The 23,892-nt window shown below is 38.3% G+C and overlaps 1 protein-coding gene across 1 annotated transcript; it reads right to left on the reverse strand.

The window, feature by feature from the left end:
• Positions 1–3,591: 3,591 nt before the first annotated feature.
• On the reverse strand, positions 3,592–19,792 carry LOC111551638. The gene is made up of 6 exons (XM_023225676.2): positions 19,625–19,792; positions 17,232–17,316; positions 15,890–16,032; positions 13,627–13,706; positions 6,267–6,415; positions 3,592–3,804 (listed from the first exon to the last, which is right to left on the reverse strand). The coding sequence occupies exons 1-6, from the start codon at positions 19,790–19,792 to the stop codon at positions 3,797–3,799; spliced, it is 633 nt and encodes a 210-aa protein (XP_023081444.2). The 3' UTR covers positions 3,592–3,796.
• Between the last annotated feature and the right edge of the window lie 4,100 nt (positions 19,793–23,892).

Raw genomic sequence — 23,892 nt, forward strand, 5'->3', positions numbered from 1 at the left:
CCCAGCTGATTTTTGTACTTTTAAGTAGAGTCGGGTTTCATCATGTTAACCAGGCTGGTGTTGAATTCTTGACCTCAAGTGATCTGCCTGTCTTGGCCTCCCAAAATGTTGAGATTACAGGCATGAGCCACCGTGCCCAGCTTAACAGATATTTTAGAAGGCTTAAAATATTTCATTTTCAAAAAATAATATACATGAAAGTTATAGTCTTACTTTCCAAAAATTATACTTAGATGCAGGTAAGTCCTTATTATATTACAAACACATAATAACGTTAAATTAACTTGGCTTTTACTGCCATTCTGTTAACTAACAGCATGATATTTTCCTTAAATCAAGCTATGACATAATCTAATATTGTTCTGAAAGTCACTTTTTAATCCAGAATTCACAAACAGTACACAAAGATAAACATAACCAAAAGTTTACAGATTGCTGTTATCTATTGTTTAGAAGGATGTGAGCATAGATATTATAGTTTTATGTTAATGTAGGCTATTTATTTCATGCTGCTTTGAGCAGCTAATCATTAATGTTCTCAGCAAGCCTGAAAGTTAAGCTGATGTTTGTCTGGCTCTGATGAAAAGGCATAGACTTACCAATAATTTAAGTGAAAGTATTTCCTTAAAAGTTTCATTTTTTACCTCATGGGGTGGTATTTCCACTTCAAGTGCAATGAACAAGAATCTTAAACTTTTAACATTCCTGACAGATGCAAAACAGTGGAAGTGCATATGACTCCACGGATGTATTCATTTGTAAATAAAAGTTAGTTCTTACCTAGCAATCAAACTTAGTTCTCTTCAACTGCTAGTGGATGACTTTGATTTTTGTGGGCTCCCCGGAGTGGGAATCAATGACTAAGTCATCTATACTTTATACAGCTCTCAGACTATTTGAGTGAAGTCATTCATTGAAAACTATTTATGAGCATATACGGTACATCAGCTACTCTCTTTGGCACTGGGACACAACAGCGAACACACGACAAAATCCTTTCCTTCATGAGGTTTCTCTATTAGTTGGAGAAGCCCAGTGATTGGAGAAGGGTAGTTGGAGATGAGCACAGAGAAATAACCAGGACTACATAATGAAGGGCATTAGAAGAACTTTGGCTTAAGATGTAAAGACATTGGAGGGTTCTAAGCAGAAGAATAATAAGATAAAAATTGCATTTAAAAAAAGTCAGACAGCTAACTCTGCTGTTGTGATGAGGATAGACTGAGGTGGGTGTCACCTCCAGGAGACCTGTAGATCATAGGCTATTGTAATAATTAAAGCAAAAACTGACCGGGTTTGGACCGATGTATTTACTAGAGGCAGCAGAAACTTGTTGGGCTCATGATATAACAGCTTATAGGCTGTGAGATAAAAAAATGAAAAAAAAGGATGTCTCCATTTTATTTTTATTTTTTGCCTTAGCAAGTGTAAGAATGGAATTGCTATTAACTGAGATAAACAAGACTGTGCAGGGATTGGCAAATAATATCAGTGTTAACTTTTGGATCTAGTGAGTTTGAGAGAATGTCTAATAAGAGATCATGGGGAGATGTCAAGTAAATTATCCCAGGTAAGCAACTAAGAGTCTGGAGTTCGGAAAATATTTCAGTACTGGGTATATATATATTAGGAAGTCTTGGGTGTGAACATCTGATTGGTGACATTTAAACCAATAGGAATGAATGACATTAGGAGGCTGAGATGGGAGAATCAAAGCCAGGAGTTTACAATGGGCCACTGTGTCACTGTACTCCAGCCTGGGCAAGAAAGACCCTGTCTCTAAAAACAAAAACAAAAAACAAAACAAAACAAAACAAAAAGATGAGATTACCAAGAGAGTGTATATAGATAGGAAAGAGATCAGGCCTAGGACTAAGTCCTGGGGCATTTCAGCCTTTCTTTTCACATAACCTGAGTAAATTCAGGTATCTGATTTATTTAATCCAGTTTTGCTGCATTTATTTTTCTAAAGAGCACATTTCTTTTCATGAATTACACATTAAAATTCCAGGGAACTTAAATTATGCAAAATATCCTTTGGGAAATGATTTAATTTCATTGCCTCATCTTTCCACTTAATGTTGCTTATGTAAACAGAGCTATTAAATAGTTACTTGCCTTTATTTCAGTAGTTTTCATAGTGAAATTGGAAAGTGTTTGGACGAACGGAGGCAAGATGGTGCACTTCCGGGTTCTTCATCCCCCCCCCCTCCCAACTTTTCCCGTGCCGCGAAAAATGCAGCCGCGACCGGGAAGGTGCAGATCAACTGGGCATGCGCCAGGTGACGTCAATCCGAAGAGACCAAGATTTACCTGGTCGCACCTGCGGAACGCCCCGGACAGGCCCGTGCCCTGCTTATTGCCCTCCCACTCCTAGAAAAGCGGCTCATGGCCAGTGAGCCAGGCAGCCTTCTCACAGCCCCACTCCGGTGGGGATGTCAGGAGGGTGGGAACTCCGACCGAGAGCCCCCGCCCCTCCCCGGAGGCCGATAGACATCTCCCCCACACCTTAAGTGACCAAAAATAAATGTGCAGTTTTGCTCCTACACTTGCCTACTCGCTGGTTCTTTTGTGCCCGCTGGGCTGGTCTTAGAAAAAACAAATCAGAAAGGTGATAGGATAATCCATTTGATAAAACTGGCAATAGCATTAAATCCTACCCTCCCCTTTTATTAATTTTAAATTATAATCATCAAGTCTTGATCAAAAACAAAGAAGTTTCAAGTCATTTGTTTTATTTCCCTCAAAATGTTTAAACAAAAATTTAGAAAAGTATTTTAACATGTTAAAAGAGAGACCTTTTCTTCTAGTTGGAACTATAAGTTCTCCAAGCCTGATGATCTTTAAGAAGGACATTTAGTGTTTCTGTCACTTGGAGATCTTCTGTCTTTTGATATAGTTGAGTGTCTCAGAGAAGCTTCTTAAAGTGTATTAGAAAAAACTGAAAAAATGAAGATTCAAATATTGATATCAATATGCCATAAACATACTAAGTAAATGTTGATTGTTTCAGCCTATGCCACCTTGTATATGTGAACACAAAGCTCATACATATACTCTTTTTCTTTTTTTCAGAAATAAACACTATCACTAACCATCTGACATCCTATGATTCCTGAAATAAAATCTGTTTCTAGGAACAATTTAAACCATAGAAGAACTTCACTGTGTCATGAATTAAACTTGCCTTTTTTTTGTCTCTGAATGACATCTCCTGGGAAAGTGCCCCATTTATATTTGAATGACTTCAACTGTGGTTGCTACCTTGTTCTGTATTTTTTAAAGTAAAAATATTTGATTTTTAAGTATTACTTTTCCACACAGCGTAACAGTCATCCTTTAGTAGAATATATCCAGAGAATTCTTATTTCTCTGAATGATACTAACAGATGAAATTTGCAATCTTTGGCCTTAGAGAAACGTGGTGGTCAGAATTAGTAAGCTTTATTGTTGTTTATATGTCTTACATTAGTTTTACCTGAGACTACAGCATCTCTTTAACTTTGGACATTAACAGAAAGCACAACATTATCAGCATTTCCACTCATAGTTGCAAGATCTAACTTTCACAGACTAAATCAAAAGCCTGATGATTGGATGCTGATCCATGCGGTAACAAGGGAATTTCAAATTATGCAACTTTCCTTTATTTTAGCACTTTCTCGAGCCTGTGAGAGAGTGCAGATTTCCGTAGAATCCAGGAAGGTGCCAGAACTCATTGATGTTCTCACTGGGAAATGCACGGGAGATGAACATTCAGGCCAGAGTTCAGGAAGCCCGATGCTGTTTTGGTCCGTCAGCTATCTAAATGAACAAAAGAGAAACGTGTGAGCAGAATTCACTGAATCAGCTTCTATAAAGGGTGAGACTTACCTGATAGGTCACTCCTGGGACCAGAAACTTGGCTGCAAATGCTAGATGTCATTTGCTTAATCCTCTTATTCACTATTGAAATAACTAAAACCAAGCTTATAAAGGCATGATAACAAAAAAGAATGGTTGAACATGACTAGAACTATGATGTGGAAGTAGAACTATACTCTGTTGGCCAAATAGTCGAATTTATTTTTCGTACTTATCAGAAAGCATGCACATGCAACTGAGGGCAACAGTACAAGGTGTTTTGGAGTGCCATCTTGAATCAATGATGTTAACATTAAGTTCCCAGTGAAGACTTTAGTTTCCCAGCTTATAAAATTATAACAACAATAATTGTCTAAAATAATAATAATAATAATAATAATACCTGACTAAACATTGCATGGTCTGAAGACAATTGAGTGAGGTTATGCCTATGAAAATGATTGCACATTACTGAGTTTGATTTATAAATGCCAATTAAATGCTGCAAAAATTAAGGACTTCTAAATACATCCTGTCTTACACAATTCAACTTTTCCTTCTGTATTAGCACCAGTAGGGTAGAATAGTGCAGGGAAGCATTAAAATGAGGCTTCTCACTTAGGTGAGGGGAGGTAGGAGCGCCTTTAGAGAAGTATTACAAGCTTTTAAAGGATGTGGAAATGGGATGTGTTTCCTGTTGTCTTGAAATGGGAGAAAAGCCTCAAAGTTAACACTAGGAGACAGGTTGGTTCCTTCAAACCAAAGGAAGTCAACTTCCTGATTTCTTACACATGGACAAGAGTTTTCCTTTATATAAACTCCTATGTTCCATTGAAACCAACCCAATAATCCCATAGACTGTTCTTTTTGATGCACGTAGAAATTGACCTTTCTGGTCTTAAAGCTTGAAGCTTACATTTGTTTTATCTGAGTTCCTTCCTCAGGAAGGGACCTTGAGGCCTCTTAAAAAGATTTCCAAGAACTGAAACTCACCAGGTCATGACATCCTAACAATGAGAAGTCTGGAGCCCTCATTCATCATGATTGCATCCTTGCCCCTCCCTAGTTCCTGTTTTCTTACATATTGTTACATTTCTTTCTACAGAAGAATGTTATATAAACCCATAGGTTTAGTTGGTCAAAGAGATGGATTTGAGCCTGAGCTCCCATCTCCTTCACTGCAGCACCTGATTAAAGCCTTCTTCCTTGGCAATACTCATTGTCTCAGTGATTGGCTTTCTGTGTGGTGAGCAGCAGGACCTAGACTAAACCCCTTGGTGTTTTGGTAACACCATCAAGAAACTGCTAGAATTTCTGTCCCTATGGGGCTTTTTAAAAGGTAAATAGGCCAGACCACCTACTCTCGCCCTCTCTTCAGTCCAAATTAAGGAATTAAACAATCAAACATCTGAAGGCTTTTTTTTTTTTTTTTTTTTTGAGACAGAGTCTCACTCTGTTGCCCAGGCTGGAGTGCAGTGGTGAGATCTCTGCTCACTGCAAGCTCCACCTCCAGGGTTCAAGCCATTCTCCTGCCTCAGCCTCCTGAGTGGCTGGGACTACAGGCACCCACCACCATGCCTGGCTAATTTTTTGTATTTTTAGTAGAGACAGCGTTTCACTGTATTAGCCAGGATGGTCTTGACCTACTGATCTCGTGATCTGCCTGCCTTGGCCTCCCAAAGTGATGGGATTACAGGTGTGAGCCACTGGGCCCGACCCTGAAGGCTTTGCTTTTTAAAGGAGGCATCATTACCCTTGAGGGAAAGCCCTGAGGAATACTCATTTCTGATTTCTGTGAGAAAGGAAAAAATAAGGTAATCCCTGCAAAGCTAATTCATGAATGCTCAGGATTATCATTTATAAAGACTAAGGATGCATATGAGTGAAGGAAACCAGCAGGCTTCCTCTGGATGAATGCTTGCTGAGCTACAGAACTGCAACGGCCACCTATGGAGCCCTTTAGTACAAGATGTTTTGGGAGCTCCTGGTAGAGGAGTGGTTTTAAGGATGTGCATTTGCTTATAGAGCATCCTGTCTACTTCTTATCTAGAGATGCAAAAATAGGTGGCTCACAATGTGAGGGAAAGGGGAAAGGGAAACAGGGGTCTTCCGTATTCACGCCATTTGGTGAGCTCTATGGAGGGTTCTGTAAACACATTGAATTAATAAAATGGATGAGCTCCAGCCATCTTGTGAGTAATCCCACTGATGATAAGATGCCTCTTATCAGACCTGTAAGAGTTAGTGGGCTGAGATAGGGACTTAGGGCAAGTTACTGGATGTTGGTTCTCAGAGGACTGTGCCAAATGAGGCCTCTGTCTCGCACAGAGAGTAATGTGCAAAAATGTCCTCCACAAGCCAGTCATTATTTGGACATGAGCCACACAGAGGATGTCATGGCTGATTACAGTAGTCTCTGTTACCTGGGCTTTTTGCCCCTGTTTCTTCCATTTGTCCTCTAGACACCAACACCTTGGAGATAAAAGGCAGACCAAGAAGCAATGGAGTGTGCCTGAGACAGGTGCAGAAAGAGAGAAACAAGAGACAACATTCTCTTCCCCAGATCCTGGAGCTACAGGGCAGGCTTTTGTTGAAAACAGCAAAGAAATTTTGAATTGGATGTGAGATTAGAATGTTAATTTAGAATGAATGAGACTTTCCTTCCTTCTTTTTGAAATTTAAAACAATTACAAAGAATCTCCCAATTAAAAAAATTATTAAAGTTTTACATATATATATATATGATAGTGCATAGATATTAAATAAATATTTCTATGGAGTATCACAAAGTGAATGTATCTATGTAACTAACATCAAGGTCAGAAAATACTGCATTTCCAGGACCCAGAAGGTTATTGTACTCCTTCCCTTCAAACCAAAGGAAGTCAACATCCTGATTTCTTACACATGGACAAGAGTTTTCCTTTATATAAATGGAATAATAATACAGTATGTACAGATATGTGTGTATATATATACATTGTACATATATGTAGCATCTGGCTTTTAAAAAACTCCTAGATGTGTTTGTGAAACTCATCCCCATTACTTGTATATACCAACATTTTGTTCATTTTCTTTGCTGTATAATCTATTGTATAAATATACCACACTTGATGTATCCATTCTATTATTTATTGGCCTTGGGCTTGTCTCTAATGTAAAGGTTATCACAAGTAATTCTGCTATAAGCATTCCTATATATATCTTTTAGTGCATACAAATATATTGTATATATCAGCTAAGTATACAGCATTTATAATGGAATTTTGTGTCATAGGTTATATGTATGTATACATTCAACTTTAGAATATATTGCAAAATATTTTTCCAAAGTACTTGTCTCAATTCTTCCCCCTCAAGCAGTGTATAGGAGTTCTAATTGCTCTACATCCTTGCCTATTGATATGGTTTGGCTGTATCCCCACCCAAATCTCATCTTGAATTGTAACTCCCACAATTCCCATGTGCCATGGGAGGAACCCAGTGGGGGGTTATTGAATTATGGGGGCAGGGTTTTCCTGTGCTGTTCTTGTAATAGTGAATGAGTCTCATGAGGTCTGATGGTTTTAAAAATGGGAGTTTGCCTTCACAAGCTCTCTTCTCTTGTCTGCTGCCATGTGAGATGTGCCTTTCACCTTCCGCCATGATTGTGAAGCCCCTCCAGTCATGTGGAACTGTAAGTCCAATAAACCTGTTTCTTTTGTGAATAGCTCAGTCTTGGGTATGTCTTTATCAGCAGTGTGAAAATGAACTAATACAGTAAACTGGTACCCAGTAGACTGGGTTGTTGCTGAACAGATACCTGAAAATGTGGAAGTGACTTTGGAACTGGCTAACAGGCAGGGGTTGGAACAGTTTGTAGGGCTCAGAAGAAGACAGGAAAATGTGCAAAAGTTTGGAAATTCCTAGAGACTTGTTGAATGGATTTGACCAAAATGCTAATAGTGATATGAACAATAAAGTCCTGGCTGAGGTGGTCTCAGATGTGGTCTCAGATGGAGATGAAGAACTTGTTGAAAAGTGGAGTAAAGGTGACTCTTGTCATGTTTTAGCCAAGAGACTGGCAGCATTTTGCCCCTGGCCTAGAGATTTGTGGAACTTTGAACTTGAGAGCGATAATTTAGGGCATCTGGCAGAAGAAATTTCTAAGCAGCCAAGCATTTAAGACGTGACTTGGGTGCTGATAAGGACATTAGTTTTATAAGGGAAGCAAAGCATAAAAGTTCAGAAAATTTGAGGCCTGACAATGCGATAGAAAAGAAAAACCCATTTTCTGAGGAGAAATTCAACCTGGCTGCAGAAATCTGCATAAGTAGTGATGAACTGAATATTCAGCCCCAAGACAATGAGGGAAATGTCTCTGAGACCTTTGTGGCAGCCCTTCCCATCACAGGCCCAGAGGCCTAAGAGGAAGAAATGGTTTTGTGGGCCAGGCCCAGGGTCCCCATGCTGTGTGCAGCCTAGGGACTTGGTGCCTTATGTCCCAGCTGCTCCAGCCATGGCTGGAAGGGGCCAACATAGAGCTTGGGCCATGACTTCAGAGTGTGCAAGCCTCAAGCCTTGGCAGCTTCCACATGGTGTTAAGCCTGTAAGTGCACAGAAGTCAAGAACTGAGGTGTGGGAAACTCCGACTAGATTTCAGAAGATGTAGGAAAACATCTGGATGCCCAAGCAGAAGTTTGCTGTAGGGATGGGGTCCTCATAGAGAACCTCTGCTAGGGCAGTGCAGAAGGGTAATGTGCTGTCGGAGCCCCCACACAGAGTCCCCACTGGGGCACCAACTATTGGAGCTCTGAAAAGAGGGCTACAGACCCCAGAATGGTAGATCCACTGACAGCTTGCACTGTGTGCCTGGAGAAGCCACAGACACTTAATGCCAGCCCGTGAAGGCAGCTGGGAAGGAGGCTGTATCCTGCAAAGCCACAGGGGTGGAGCTACCCAAGTCCATGGGAACTCATCTCTTGTGTCAGCGTGACCTGGATGTGAAACATGGAGTCAAACGAGATCATTTGGAGCTTTAAGGTTTGACTGCTGTGCTGGATTTCAGACTTGCATGGGGCATGTATCCCCTTTGTTTTGGCTAATTTCTCCCATTTGGAATTGCTGTATTTACCCAATGCCTGTACCCCCATTGTATCTAGGAAGTAACTAACTTGCTGCTGATTTTACAGCCTTATAGGCAGAAGGGACTTGCTTTGTTTCAGATGAGATGTTGGACCGTGGATTTTGGGTTCAATGCTGAAATGAGTTAAGACTTTGGGGGACTGTTGGGAAGGCATGATTGGTTTTGAAATGTGAGGACATGAGATTTGGGAGGTGCCAGAGGTGGAATGATATGGTTTGGCTGTGTCTCCACCCAAATCTCATCCTGAATTCCCACATGTTGTGGGAAGGACCCAGTGGGAGCTAATTGAATCACGGGGACGGGTCTTTCCCATGCTGTTCTTGTGATAGTGAATGGGTCTCATGAGATCTCATGGTTTTTAAACACAAGAGTTTCCCTGCACAAGCCCTCTTTTTGTCTCCTGCCATCCACATAAGATGTGACTTGCTCCTCCTTGCCTTCCACCATGATTGGGAGGTCTCCCCAGCCATGTGGAACTGTAAGTACAATAAATCTCTTTCTTTCGTAAATTGCTCAGTCTTGGTTATGTCTTAATCAGCAGCGTGAAAATGGATGAATACACTTATGCTTCTGTTGTTTATCTTTTTATTTTAGCTATTTCGGTGGGTGTGCAATAGTAGTCCATTGTGCATCTTACTGCATATTTCCCTGACTACTCATGAAGATGAACACATTTTCATGTTTTGTATTTAGAGATCTTCTTGTATGAAGTCTGTTTCCTTCCTTCCTTCCTTCCTTCCTTCCTTCCTTCCTTCCTTCCTTCCTTCCTTCCTCCCTCCCTCCCTCCCTCCCTTTCTTTGAGACAGGGTCTTGCTCTGTCACCCAGGCTTGAATGCAGTGGAGGGAACACTGCAGCCTCAACCTTCTGGGCTCAAGTAAATTTCCTGCCTCAGCCTGTCATGTAGATGGGACCATAGGTGTGTACCACCACATCTGGCTAATTCTTTAAATGTTTTGTAGAGACAGGCTTTCCTAATGTTGTCCATGCTGGTCTCAGACTCCTGGGCTCAAAAGTTCCTCCCACTTTGGCCTACCAGTGCTGGAATTACAGGAGTGAACCACCATGCCCAGCCTGCTGTTATTTTCCATTGAATTACATGCCTATTTCTTATTTATTTGCATGAGTTCTTTATATATTATTAATATAAACCATTTTCTTGCTTATATGAGTAGCACATATTTTCTCTAAGCTCTCTGTCTGCCTATTCACTCTCCTAATGATGTATTTTGATGCAAGTTTGTAGTTTTAATGTTCAAGTAGAACATTCAATAATTTTTTTCTTTATAGATAGTGCTTTTATGGTTCTTTTAAAGATATTATTTAATTCTCCAAATGTATTGCAGAAATGTTATTATTTTCCTTTCACATTTAGGTCTCTAATCCACATTAATTTGTTTCTTTATGCACGATGTGAAATACAAGTCATATGTATTTCTTATCCTGAATTTTTCATGGCTGAACATAATCTTAAATTACAGAAAAATTTTAAATTGTCTTACATAGCTTTTTCATGGCTGAATGTGAGTTTAAATTACAGAAATGACAGGGCTAGTACAAATGAAGTGTTGAAAATCTATAGACTCTGCCAAAGTTGTTCTCAGGCTGAGGGGAGGGAGATCCAACACAGCATATTTAAAATTCATGATTTGAGAAAAATAAAGCCATTTTATTTGAACTTTCACAGGGATCTGTTTGCTAAATATATCAAATATTTTTTAAAAATGAAAAAATAAGAGGAACGACAACTTCAGAAGAAAACATTTCTATTTTGAGAAGCCTGTGAAATACTGAAGTAGATTTGCTTTTGAAGTATGCTTCCCAGTGACACCTAGGAAAGTTGAAGTTCTGACTGAGGCTAGAGGCCATGAATTCACAGTGTTACAGGCAGCAGTAATGATACATGATTTTCTGTAACCACTTTAAGAAACTTTTGGTGGCTGGGGGCCCGGCATGGTGGCTCACACCTGTAATCCCAGCACTTTGGGGGCCAAGTCAGGTGGATCACGAGGTCAGGAGATCGAGACCACCCTGGCTAACACAGTGAAACCTCATCTCTACTAAAAACACAAAAATTTAGCCAGGCATGGTGGCAGGCACCTGTAGTCCTAGCTACTTGGGAGGCTGAGGCAGGAGAATGATGTGAACCCAGGAGGTGAAGCTTGCAGTGAACTGAGATCGAGCCACTGTACTCCAGCCTGGGCAACAGAGTGAGACTCCATCTCAAAAAAAAAAAAAAAAAGAAACTTTTGGTGGCTGGGTGCTATGGCTCATGCCTGTAATCCCAGCACTTTTGGAGGCCAAGGCAGGTTGATCAACTGAGTTCAGCCTGGCCAACATGGCAAAACCCCATCTCTACTGAAAATACAAAAATTAGGCAGGTGTGATGATGGGAACCTGTAATCCCAACTACTTGGTAGGCTGAGGCAGGAGATTCATTTGAACTTGGGAGGTAGAGGTTGCTGTAAGCCGAGATCACACCACGGCACTCCAGCCTGAGTGACAGAGCGAGACTCCATCTCAAAAACAAACAAACAAACAAACAATAAAACAACAACAAAAGAAACTTTTGGTGATGGACTACCATGTCATTTTCTTTAATGTTGAGCCAGCAGTTACCAAGCTCCAGCACACCAATTATAAAGGAGAAACTCCCACTATGCTACAGGAAACAAGAATTTTATATATGAACAGCAGGATGTTTGCAATTTAAAGTAACCATTTTGTAAACTTTGAAAGGATAAATCTACATCCTAAATCATTAGTAGGATGACACTCTACCCACCACTTAAAACAAATTCTTGTCCATTTGGAGACAGCTTTCTGGTCACATATCTACTCTTTTTATATTCATCTGTCATGTGGCCCTCCTAAAGATAGCTGTCTGCTGACTGTTCACTCTGTGTACTCCCTCATAAAAATCTGAAAATTAATCTTACTGAGTAGCCTCTCTCATCTTTCAGAAAGCTCTTGACTTCATTTGTCCCTAGACATTATATATATGTTATTTTGTACACAAAAAATACATAGTTTTGAATTGTTATTCATAAAATACTTAGATAGCAATTACTAAGTGTCATGTGCTATGTTCCAATTGCTTCACAAATACAAACTTTGACTATTCATAGTGATACAAGAGTTAAGAAAAAATTACTTAGGCAGATAGGGTATCAGAGGCTTCGGTAAGGTTCTTCTATTTTTTGAGACAGAGTCTCACTCTGTCACCCGGGTTGGAGTGCAGTGGCACAATCTTGGCTCATTGCAACCTCTGCCTCCCAGGTTCAAGCGATTCTCCTGCCTCAGCCACCTGAGTAGCTGGCATTACAGGCGTCCAACACTACACCCAGCTAATTTTTGTATTTTTAGTAGAGACAGGGTTTCACCATGATGGTCAGGCTGGTCTCGAACTCCTGACCTCGTGATTTACCCACCCTGGCCTCCCAAAGTGTTGGAATTACAGGCATGAGCCACCATGCCTGGTCAGGTTTTTCTTTTTAATGAAAAGCAGCCCCAAATCATTTCCTAACAAAAAGCAGCCTGTAAAATTGAGCTGCAGACACAGACAAGCAAGCTAGAAGCTTCCACAGGTGAATTCCATAGGAAATAACTACCTGGGACCAGGCATGTTCAAAATAGTGGCTCCATCATCCCTTCCTTTGCCAGCCACTCGTACAGTAAGGAGCAGACAAGATGGCCACTGGTCAAGTGGAGAGTCCATTTGCATAATAAGATTAGGGTGGAGTGGCCAGCCTTCCCGTAGGCTATGTAAATGTCATATCTGATTGAATCAATCTGTGGGCTCTATTTAAATCAGACACCGCCTCCTCCAACCTGCCTATGAAATCTGCTGCAGTAGGCCTGCCTTCCCCTTTTTCCAACATTTCTCTCTCTCTGGAAAGGAGCTGCTCTCCTTTCTCCTTTCTTCTATTAAATTTTCTGCTCCTTAACCCACCCACATGTGTCTGTGTCCTGAATTCTGTCTCAACGCCAGACAATGAACCATGGGTAATTCCCCAGACAATGCAGCCATTTCAATAGTAACTCTGCAAAGTTGGTACTATTATTACTGTCATTCTACAGATGAGAAAACTAAGCCACAGGTAATATGTTACTTTTCCATGATCATGCAAGGCCATATCTCTATATTATCATTAACAATAATAGTCAGTAATAATTGAATCAAGAAGATATGAGGAACTGTGCCAGCAGTTTATATTTGTCATCTTATTTAATTCTCCAAAAACCTGAGAAAATAGGATCAGAAAATTTAAGCAAATCATCCAAGATCACAAATTATAGGTGGATTACTCTTAATTTGAACTTATTTCATCAAACTCAAAGCCCAAACTCTTTTACATTAATCTGTCCTCCTCCCCACTTCTCAGAGATGACATTGACATGTGAATAAAGAGAGCTGTGAGAGGTGATTATGCACCTAGGAAACAGGTTGCAATGAAATTCTTAAATATATTGTTAATGGGACAGGATTTTTTCAGGCTCCACTTAAAACAGTTAAGCACCATGCAACTATTTCACCTACAGTTCCTATGACAATAGAGCACTTATATGATAAAATGTTTTATTTAAAACAGAAATTGAATAGTAATGTTAAAGAGTTAATGTAAGTATTTAACAACAAATCCTAAATTTTGCCCACCTGCTTTTGCATATCTTTGTAAACTTTTCTTCCACACGATCCATAAATGCACTGTACGCATCACATTGCCTTCTATGTCTCTGAAGGAAAATGGTACAAAGGAAGTTACTAAAAGCAGACCTGTATTAACTTTAGTTGCTTACTTGTTAAAATTTGCTATTTAATAATCTGCTTTAAAAGTGTATCTGTATTCCAGATTTACATCTTGTTCTGCTTAGACATAAAGGGAAGCATCCTTATGTGACTAGGGCAGAATTTCAGCCAGGGTAAAAGTATGTGCTCTCAATATTTTTTTCTATGAGTGTATCACAGAGCTGTCTTTTCAGGCCTTCTCACGTGAGTGTCATTCTCTAAACTTCTCATGATTTCCAATGAGATAAGAGGAAATTTGGGAAAAATTTCTTACAATATTTAAGCCTTTGTAAAACAAAAATAAAATTCTAAGGCCCCCCAATCGAATGAATGGACCCCTTCATGAGTGAGGGGACACAAAGAAACCTGAAAAAGAAGTTCGGGGGGGGGAGGGGAGAGGGATTGCATTGGGGAGTTATACCTGATATAAATGATGAATTGATGGGTGCTGACGAGTTGATGGGTGCAGCACACCAACATGGCACATGTATACATATGTAACAAACCTGCACGTTATGCACATGTACCCTAGAACTTAAAGTATAATAATAATAAAAAAAAAGAAGTTCAGACCCTGATGGGAAGAGAAGGTGAGAAAGTGGGACATGGCTCACTATACCCTCCTCCCTTTGGAATTCAGGCGCAACTCACCAGTATTAACATTAAAACAGATCTCAAGACTAACAAAACAAACAGCTCTTTGCAGCAATAAGATACCGATTTCAACCTGATGCTAGTGTAGCATCACGTGACAGATAGCAGGCCCTGGAGGAAATGAAAGTATTTTATCCCCAAATACACTTTTTTAGCATCTTTCAAAATGGCCCTGCAAAGCTGTCTCTCTTTTGCAGACAGTCTCATATCTTTTAAGGTCTGAGAAGAGACCTTCACATCTATTGTCTCTGAAGCGTGCTACCTGGAGTCTTCGACTACATGACAAGAACCTTGACTTCCACAACCCCCACTCTTTGCCTTAACTCAAGCTGACTTAACAGACACAGCTTAACTCTTTCAACCAATTGCCAATTGGGGAATCTTTGAATCTGAGGTAGGAGGCGGGACTCAACTCCAGACCAGATGGAAGACTGGTTGAAATAGGGAAGAGGCATTGAAAGCATCTCTCCACGAGACAGCCCCACCAGTGTCATGACAGTATAACATTGCTGTGGCAACATCCGGAAGGAAACACTTTTTTTCTAGGAATTTCTGGATAACCCACCCCTTAATTTGCGTATAATTAAAAGTGGGTGTAAATATGACTGCAGAACTGCCCCTGAGCTGCTGCGCAGAGCACGCTGCTTGTGGGGAGTCCTGCTTCACAAGGAGCAGTACCTCTGCTGCTGCTGTACTCAATAGAAGATGCCATCTAACACCACAGGCCCACCCTTGAATTCTTTCTTGGGTGAAGCCAAGAATGTTCCCGGCTATGCCCCACTTTTGGGGCTTACCCACCCTGCATCAAATCTACTTATGACCTGGAAGCCTCCAAGCTTCGAGATGTCCTGCATTTCCAGGCCAAACCAATGTATACCTTACATGTATTGATTTATGTCTTTGCCCATAACTTCTGTCTCCCTAAAATGTACAAAGTCAAGCTGTAAACTAACCACCTCGGGCCACATGTTCTCAGAACCTCCTGAGACTTTGTTATAAGTCATAGTCATCAATTTGGCTCAGAATAAACCTCTTCACATATTTTAGTTTGGCTTCTTCCATCAACACCTTATTCCACTATAGCTATTACTTAAAATAACCATAAAAAGTATGTAGCATTATTAACCCACATTATAAATAATGAAAAAACTTAGTATCTTGTCTGAAGTTATTAGAAAGTAAAAGAACAGGAATAGTCTGATCTCAGAAGCCATGCTCTTGAGTAATATTCTGCATTTTCCCACTGGAATACACTTATTCTTTTATCAGGATCTAGAAAGAAAAGAAAAGAAAATCCAAAATTCTAGATAATCCACTATGTGTATCTCAAAAAAAAAAAAGCAGCGGCTATATGCTTTATTTTTAAAGACAGAAATATATTTTATACTACAACAAATAAAAAACTCCTGCACTAAAGCAATTGTTGACAACAGTGCTGAAGACATTTTCCAACAGCTATAGATAAAGTCAAACTCACTATATATGAAGCAGATCTAACAGGCCATGGGGCTTTTGTCAAAATGAGTTTTGAATCCCAGGTGCATTCACGATGCTTGTGGGTGATAAATCTTTCTGTAGTATTCTTCTGTTTATCATCTTTTGGTAACTGGTACCCATATACTAGAGATACGAAGACAAATGAGAGGCTTAGCAATGACACGTGTCTTTGTTCATGATGTTTCTCAGATAAGGTATCAGTTTTGGAGATCAGGACCCAGGAGTGGTAAGTCGCTGGATAATTATAGATGTAAATCTAAACAAAACTTTTCTTGTTCTTTCTGCCAGTCCCGCTGGAGTTAATTTTGTCTTTCTTCAAACTCCAATTCCAATCCCACATTTTATTTTTCTGGACCCGTCTTTCTAAAGTATCTCCTATTGGATGGTATACTTTGCATTCTACCTTATGTTTTACTTAAAGTATTTTTGAGGTCAGGGGCTGGGTCTTATAAAGTGTCTTTGGTTTTTTCTACCAAAGTGAGTTACACATAGCATATACTAGGAAAGTTGACATGTTCCATTTTAATTACACAGCTGGATGACACTTTTATAAGTATAACACATGGTAAAATGTGTACAATATTTGTAAATAAATTATCTTAGTTTTATAAGTATAAAATTATTTGCTCCTTATTTTGAAAAAGAGGAAATAAAATGTAATCGTGCTCTCACTATCCAGAGACAATCACTGTTAACATCTTATTGTTTGTTTTAATTTATATATAATTTTAATATGTAAATATAGCATTCAGATGTGATCCATCCTAATCCAAATAAGAAATGTAAAATAATACAAATTAACTCTGAATTAACACTTAGCAAATGGCACCATAACAGTAATTATAGCATGCACGTGTGTATGTTATTTCCATGTGATTTTTAATACATTACTAAGTGCTTTTAGCAGATTTTATGCTCACAGTAATTCTGTGATGAAGATTCCGTTGTTATCATCTGCATTTCCAGATGAGGAAACCAATAGACAGACAGTTTAGGTTATTTGGGCCAGTGAAGCCAAGATTCAAAGTTGCACAGCTGGGCTCCAGAGTTTATTCTCTTAAGCATTACACTCTATTTGTTCTCTATACATGACGCATTGACTTACAAATATAATCTTTAATAACATATTAACAGTCGTGGTAGAAAAGTAAATGTATTGTTGCAAATAATTAAAAGGGCATTTAAAAAATTTACCACATTATTAAAGGTGATAATAATATCCACCTATTTAGTTTTAAGCCTATGCATTTACTACTACTAATATATAACGCAGAGAGATTTTTTTTTTTTTTTGCAATAATCATAACATCTTAACAGCTTACCTGTACTTAAGGGTTGTGATTTAAATTTTAATCCAAAGGGGTCCTTTTCATAAGTCGTCTCAAAGTTTGGTAAATCAGGTTGATACTAGATATGTAAAGAAAAGATTGCAATATTACTAATACATATTGTTTCTTATTGTAGTTGGAATTTGATTTTTCCTAATATTAAATATTTCCTTGGCAAAAAGTAATTTTGACAATTTTGTTGTGGCATTCAAATGTAGCATTTAAAACTTGTTTATGAAAATTTGAAAAAATAATCTAAGATTTAAATAGTGTATAAACAATTCATTTTTGTGGTGGAGAGGAGTACTTCAATTACCCTTTTGTGAAGAGATCAGAATTAGTATCTTAAGCAGTGTGGAATTAAGGGAATCTATTCAAAATTTGGCAACCTAATCTTAAACTTGATCATAATTTATGACACATAGAATTACATATTATTTTTCTGGAGCTGAAGTTATTTCAGAAACATAGCAAAAACATTGAACAAAGCTAAATAATTTGTCAAGCCTGGAGTAGAGTTACTATTGTCTTTTTATAAGCTATAAACAAAGTAGATATTTTAGTGGTTTAAGTGAACCAATTTGAACTGAAATAGAATTTGTTTGCTCCAAGAACTGATCAAAGAAAACATCACAAAGGTCTCTACTCAAAAGCTAAGTAAACGTGGCACGAAACAGTGAGGGTACCAAGCAGAAGTTAAACGGGTTATTTTCTTAATGAGTTACCTGCCACAAGCATATAGAACAATATTAAAAGTTCCAAAGAGGGAGATTATCTAATAAAAGATTTTTCACGCTTTAATTGAATACAACATGAGACCAAGTTCATTTCAAAAAGTCTTCATTGAGGTTTACTTTGTAACAATACTGACATCTGGTGGTTACACAATTTGTAACACTCTGCCTCCAATCCACTCATTTATAGAAGCAAGTTAATTCAGCTAAAATAAAAATGTTCTTTATTCCTTGAATTTCATTTACTCAAGTTTTTAAGTCTGTTATTAGTAAAATATTTACTTATTTATTTTATTATTATTATTTTTTGAGATGGAGTCTCACTCTGTCACCCAGGCTGGAGTGCAGTGGTGAGCTCTTGGCTCAATGCAACCTTTGCCTCCCGAGTTCAAGCGACTCTCCTGCCTCAGCCTCCCGTTGGGATTACAGGCACATGCCACCACACCTGGCTAATTTTTGCATTTTTAGTAGAGACGGGGTTTCATCATGTTGGTTAGGCTGGTCTCGAACTCCTGACCTCATGATCCTCACACTGTGGCCTGCCAAAATGCTGTGATTACAGGTGTGAGCCACTGCTCCTGGCCTAGTAAAATATTCAAATAAACCAGTAATATTTAATATTTAAATGACCTCCCTCATCTCCAAAAGGTAACATATGTTATTTACTATGAATGGAAATATTTAGATGCTCTGAATAAGTAAAGGGAGTTATTGACTATGGCTCCCTGGATTTTCCAAATTTTATCCTAATAGCTCATAGAGTTAACATTCATTGAATACCTTAGCATTTCAGATTCCGTTGTGCTTTGCATATATTATTTCGTTCATTAAGTAAAATAACCATAAAAAGTATGTAGCATTATTAACACACCATTATAAATAATGAAAAAGGCTTAGTATCTTGTCTAAAGTTATTAGAAAGTAAAAGAACAGGGATACTCTGATCTTAGAAGCCATGCTCTTAACTACTATTCTGTATTTTCCCACTGGAATACACTTGTTCTTTTATCTCACTATTTCTAAATCCTGTACTACTGTGTTTATCTCTTTGCCTAGCAAATCATGTTTATGTGCTAAATTATAGACCTAAGAATAGAATATTCACATTTTAATGGAATGATGTTTTGCATAAATATTTGACCTTATTTGCATCTCCATATTCTTCATCACCCTTTTAAATTATAAATCTAATTATTGCCCATATATTATTTAAATTATTAATCATCCAAAGAATTCATCAAAATAATAAAATATCCCTTTTTAACTATTTTCATTCATTCATCAATTTATTCCATAAATTTATTTTATTATTACTAGGTTATAAACTTCTGGCAACTGATGTCTGTTCTCCAATCATATCTAAACCCAACGTGTTCTCCTGAAACCTAAGAAAGCCCATCTCAGAGTTGGCCACTTGACCTGGCAGATTAAACCTCATCAGAATCAATCAGGTTCTTACCTCTGTCTTCTATCATTTATTGCTAAATGTGAATTGTATTGTTCTGTGAGGAAAAAAAGGCAGCATTATACACATAATATACACATACCTTTTTCCTATATTTAATAGTTTTTCTCATTAAGAAATGAATAAAAATTAATACATAGTTCCTCTTAGCTATCTTAAATTGTTTTTATTCAAATGCTCTTTTGTACCTGTCGAAAGTCATGTGATTTGGGATTGACATATACATCCCTCGGATACTGTCCACTCTTCACAAACATTAACTTTGCTTTTTGTGAATCCAAACATGGAAATGTAGTTATAAATTTAGGAGCTATGGCCTCCTTAGGATGATTCTTTATGCTGGGCAAGTGAAGCATTGTTTCTGGAAAACTGATTTTTTTCCTCCTTTTTTCTTCCTTAATGGGTTTTGATGGTCTTTCTGGAATTCTCAAAGATGTATACAGTTTGTAGCTAAAATCGGGAGGCTTTATTTCCCATACATTAACTTTCATTTTACATTGTGGAGGTTGCAGAACACTTTTTTTTCCATTTGGAGTTGAGATCATGTTGTGAAGGATATTGTAGCCTCTTTGCAACATCCCTATCTCTCGTGCCTCTCTGAGACTCATGGTACATTATGTGGAGGGTGTTTTCACATGGAGGAATCTGCAACACACATGGAAATAGGTGAAGCTTGTTACTATAGCAATGGTGTACTCAACATTTTCTCTCCAGGCCAAGTTAATTTTTGAAAAATTTATGAAGCAGGAAAAAGCTCAGAAATGACAGGGAATGTATATGCAGGAGAAGGAAAAAAGTATCATTGCTGCAAATATTTATTCAGCACCTTTGTCCCAGCAGCCGCTGTACTAAGGGCTGGTCATTTTTTAAATGGTTGACATAAAATCCATGTCCTTAAGTAACTGAGATGCTACTTAAAAGACAAACATAAAATCCAAAAATAAAACCTGTGTAATTGGATAGATATTGCAAGTTTTATGAGAAGCAAGGAGATTGGTCAGCTAGCTTTATCAAGAAAATAGACTTGATATCAAAAGCTGTTATTTGGACCGATCTTGAAAGGTAAGCAGAAACATTCCAGGTGGTAAAGGAAGGCAATAACATTTCACTGAGAAGCAGAAAGTATGTGAAATTTGTCATTACCTATTTCTAGGGTATCTATGGCTGCCTAAACCATCATGAGTACATTGTAATTACTGCTATTGAAACTTATAGATGAGAATCATGGATTTGCTTTTTTGCTGACCAGCTAACGAGACACATGGAAATCATTATTACACTTCTCAGATTTAATGACATTATCAATATGTTACTGGATGATTCAATGAATTCAAAATCTCCTTATAAAGGCTAATTACCAATTAGAATATATTTGGTGAAGTAGAAATAGTACAACAATGCTGGTTCCTGGGAAATAAGGACCTGAGGTGAGGATGAATTTCCTTGTCTTGTGTTAGAATTTTGTGTTGTTTCATAATAACATCAAAACAGAGGATCATCAAAATTCTAAATGTTAATTTTCAATATACTAAAGTTGTAAGTGAAGGGAAACTACTAAGAATGAAAGGAAACTACTCTTCAGATATGTTGAAAAATCCATTTTCAAAAATTTGTAATATTTTGCAATGATGGATTATTTTCCAAATACTAATATAAATATTTTTATTTTGTAATGGGCTATGCCATATTGAGAGAAAAGCAAGAAGCATGTAAAAGGAGTATAGCTTCTCTGTGAGGAGACAGTGAAAAATGATATGATAGGAAAAACTAGAAAAATCGGAGTTATAGTATTAGAAGTCTTTTATGCCACACTAAGACGTTTTAAATTCATCCAAGAGGCAAAGGGGAACAAATAAAATATTTTAAACAGGAAAATGGTTAGCATGTTATTTGTATTTCAGAAAGATCAGTGTGGTAGCATATGGAGGGTGGCCTCACAATAAAAAATGAAAGCTACGCCAAAAAAAAAAAAAAAAAACTCAAACCCAACATAGCAACAATTTAGGTGAGAGATGATAGAAAATCTCAACAAAGATGTAGCATGAAGATGAGAAAAGGAGGTTGTTCTTATGCTACTTAGCAAATCTAATATCTTGGACTTTGTTTCAAATATATTGCAATTTATTAACCAAAATAAGGAATAAAGGAGAAGAAACAGTTTATGAAAGAAGGTCATGTAATGGGTAGATTTCAATAAAATATAAGCCCCATACTAATCAGAAGGAAAAAAATGACAGTAGATACACAAATGAAAAAGAGAAAGGAATCAAAGTTTATCACTACAGAAAACAACCAAGATAATCAGTGAGAAGGGAAGAAAGAAAAAAAAAGATATACAAAACAACCAGAAAACAATGAACAAAGTCAGAGAGTATGTCTTCAAGTGTCAATAATAACTTTCAGTGTAAACAAGTTAATTTCCCCAATTGAAAAATATAGACTGACTGAATGTATTGTATTTGCTACCTACAAGAACCTCACTTCACCTGTAAAGACACACACAGACTGACAATGAAGGGATGGAAAATGATGTTCCATACAAATGGAAACCAAAAGTAAGCAGAAGTAACTATACTTATTTCAGATAAAATAGACTTCAAATAAAAAAATATAAAAAGAGACAAAGAAGGCCATTACATAATAATTAAGAAGTATATTAAGGAAGAAGATATAACAATAACAAATATATGTGCATCTAGCACTGGAGCACCAAAATATATTAAACCAATATTATTTGATCTAAAGGGAGAGATAGACAGCAATACAATAATAGTAAGGAACCTCAAAAATCCACTTTTAGAAATAAACGGAACTTCTAGACAAAATCAATGAAGAAGGATCAAAGTCAAACTACATTCTAGAGCAAATAAACCTAACAGACATTTACAGAACATTCCACCCAGTAACTAACAGAATATATGTTCTTCTCATTCACAAATGTAACTCCTTCTAGGATAGATCATTCATAAATTAGGCCACAAAGCAAGTCTAAACAAATTTAAAAAGGATTAAAAGCGTATGAAGTATCTTTTCTGACTACAGTGAATAAAACTAGAAATCAGTAACAGAAGGAACTCTGAAAACTCTACAAATACATGGAAATTAAGCAACATGCTCTTGAACAACAAATGAGTCAAAGAAAAAATTTAAAAATTTCTTGAAACAAATGAAAATGGAAATACAACACACCAAAACCTATGGGATACAGCAAAAGCAGTTCTAAGAAGAAAGTTTACAGCAATGAATATCTGCATCAAAAAATTAGGAATATCTTGAATGTAGAAACAGGTTCAAGATGCTGACTAGAGGCATCAGGCACTTGCCTTCTCCAGACAGAAGAAACAAAACTTAACCAAATAGATAATCACATTTCAGGTAAAACATCTAGTAGAGAACACTGGAGTTCAACAGAGAAATATCTGAGACACAGAAGGGGAAGAAAGCAAGCGGCTAGCTTGGCCGAGATTGGCTAGGAGCCTGTAGGGGCTTCTTACTGCAGAGAAAGAGTAAGTGGGAGACCCTCATTGGCTCACATTCTCACTGTGGACTGTCACAATCCCAACCATTGGAGAGCTCCTCTACCCACATTAACCCTAAGACTAGTGTGGGTGTTGATTTGGAGACCCAATGAGGGCATTGTACCAGATAGAAAATGCACTGGGTCACACACACTCCTGAGATCTAAGTGACTACAGCATGGCACCATTGTGAGAGCCTAACCGACACCATTCTGCATCCTGCTCTGGGAACAACAGCTCTCATATCGCCACATCCTGGGAACCTCTGTTTATATCCCCTGGTGTCCACCCAGAGGGCTACAGAGGCGCAGCACTGGCTGAGCCCAAAGACGCTTGGGGTCCCCAGTACTTTAGTCCAACAGAATACTACTCCCTGGAAAAAAAAAAAAAAATGATACAGCACACCAAGGAGGCGGCCACTGGGCACAAAGGAAGCCAAATTACATGCTTTCCAGAGCTGGAGAGCTTTCAGTCTGGGGCTTTGATAAATGACTCCACCTCTAACTGTGTCACATATTGTACTTGGGTTCACAGTGAGAGTGGGATCTTTATGCGTGCACAATGCCATAGCAGGTTTTGCCACTGGGAGCCAAGACAAGCAGGTCTGAGAGCTGTCGGACTGGAGCTGGAAGGAGTGACCACACCCCTGCTGGCAGAGTGGCCTCTGTGCTTGGACTTACATAGAGAGAATGGGATCTCTTTCCTCCTCTGCATTTCACTGCAGCTGCAGTTGCTCTTGCTGCCATCAGGGGCTGGATGGGCAAGAGAGGGCTGCTTATCTGGGGCTGTGAGTTGCAACCATGCCCCCACTAGCAGTGTGGCCTGTGTTAAAGCTCGCTCACAGAGGGTGGGATTCTTTCTCACTTCTGCTGGTGCTGTTGCTGCTGCTGCTTCCAAGAGCAAATAAGTCTGAGAGCTGCATGTCTGGGCTGTGGGTG

This window comes from Piliocolobus tephrosceles, chromosome 8 (genome assembly GCF_002776525.5).
Source record: "Piliocolobus tephrosceles isolate RC106 chromosome 8, ASM277652v3, whole genome shotgun sequence".
NCBI lineage: Eukaryota > Metazoa > Chordata > Mammalia > Primates > Cercopithecidae > Piliocolobus > Piliocolobus tephrosceles.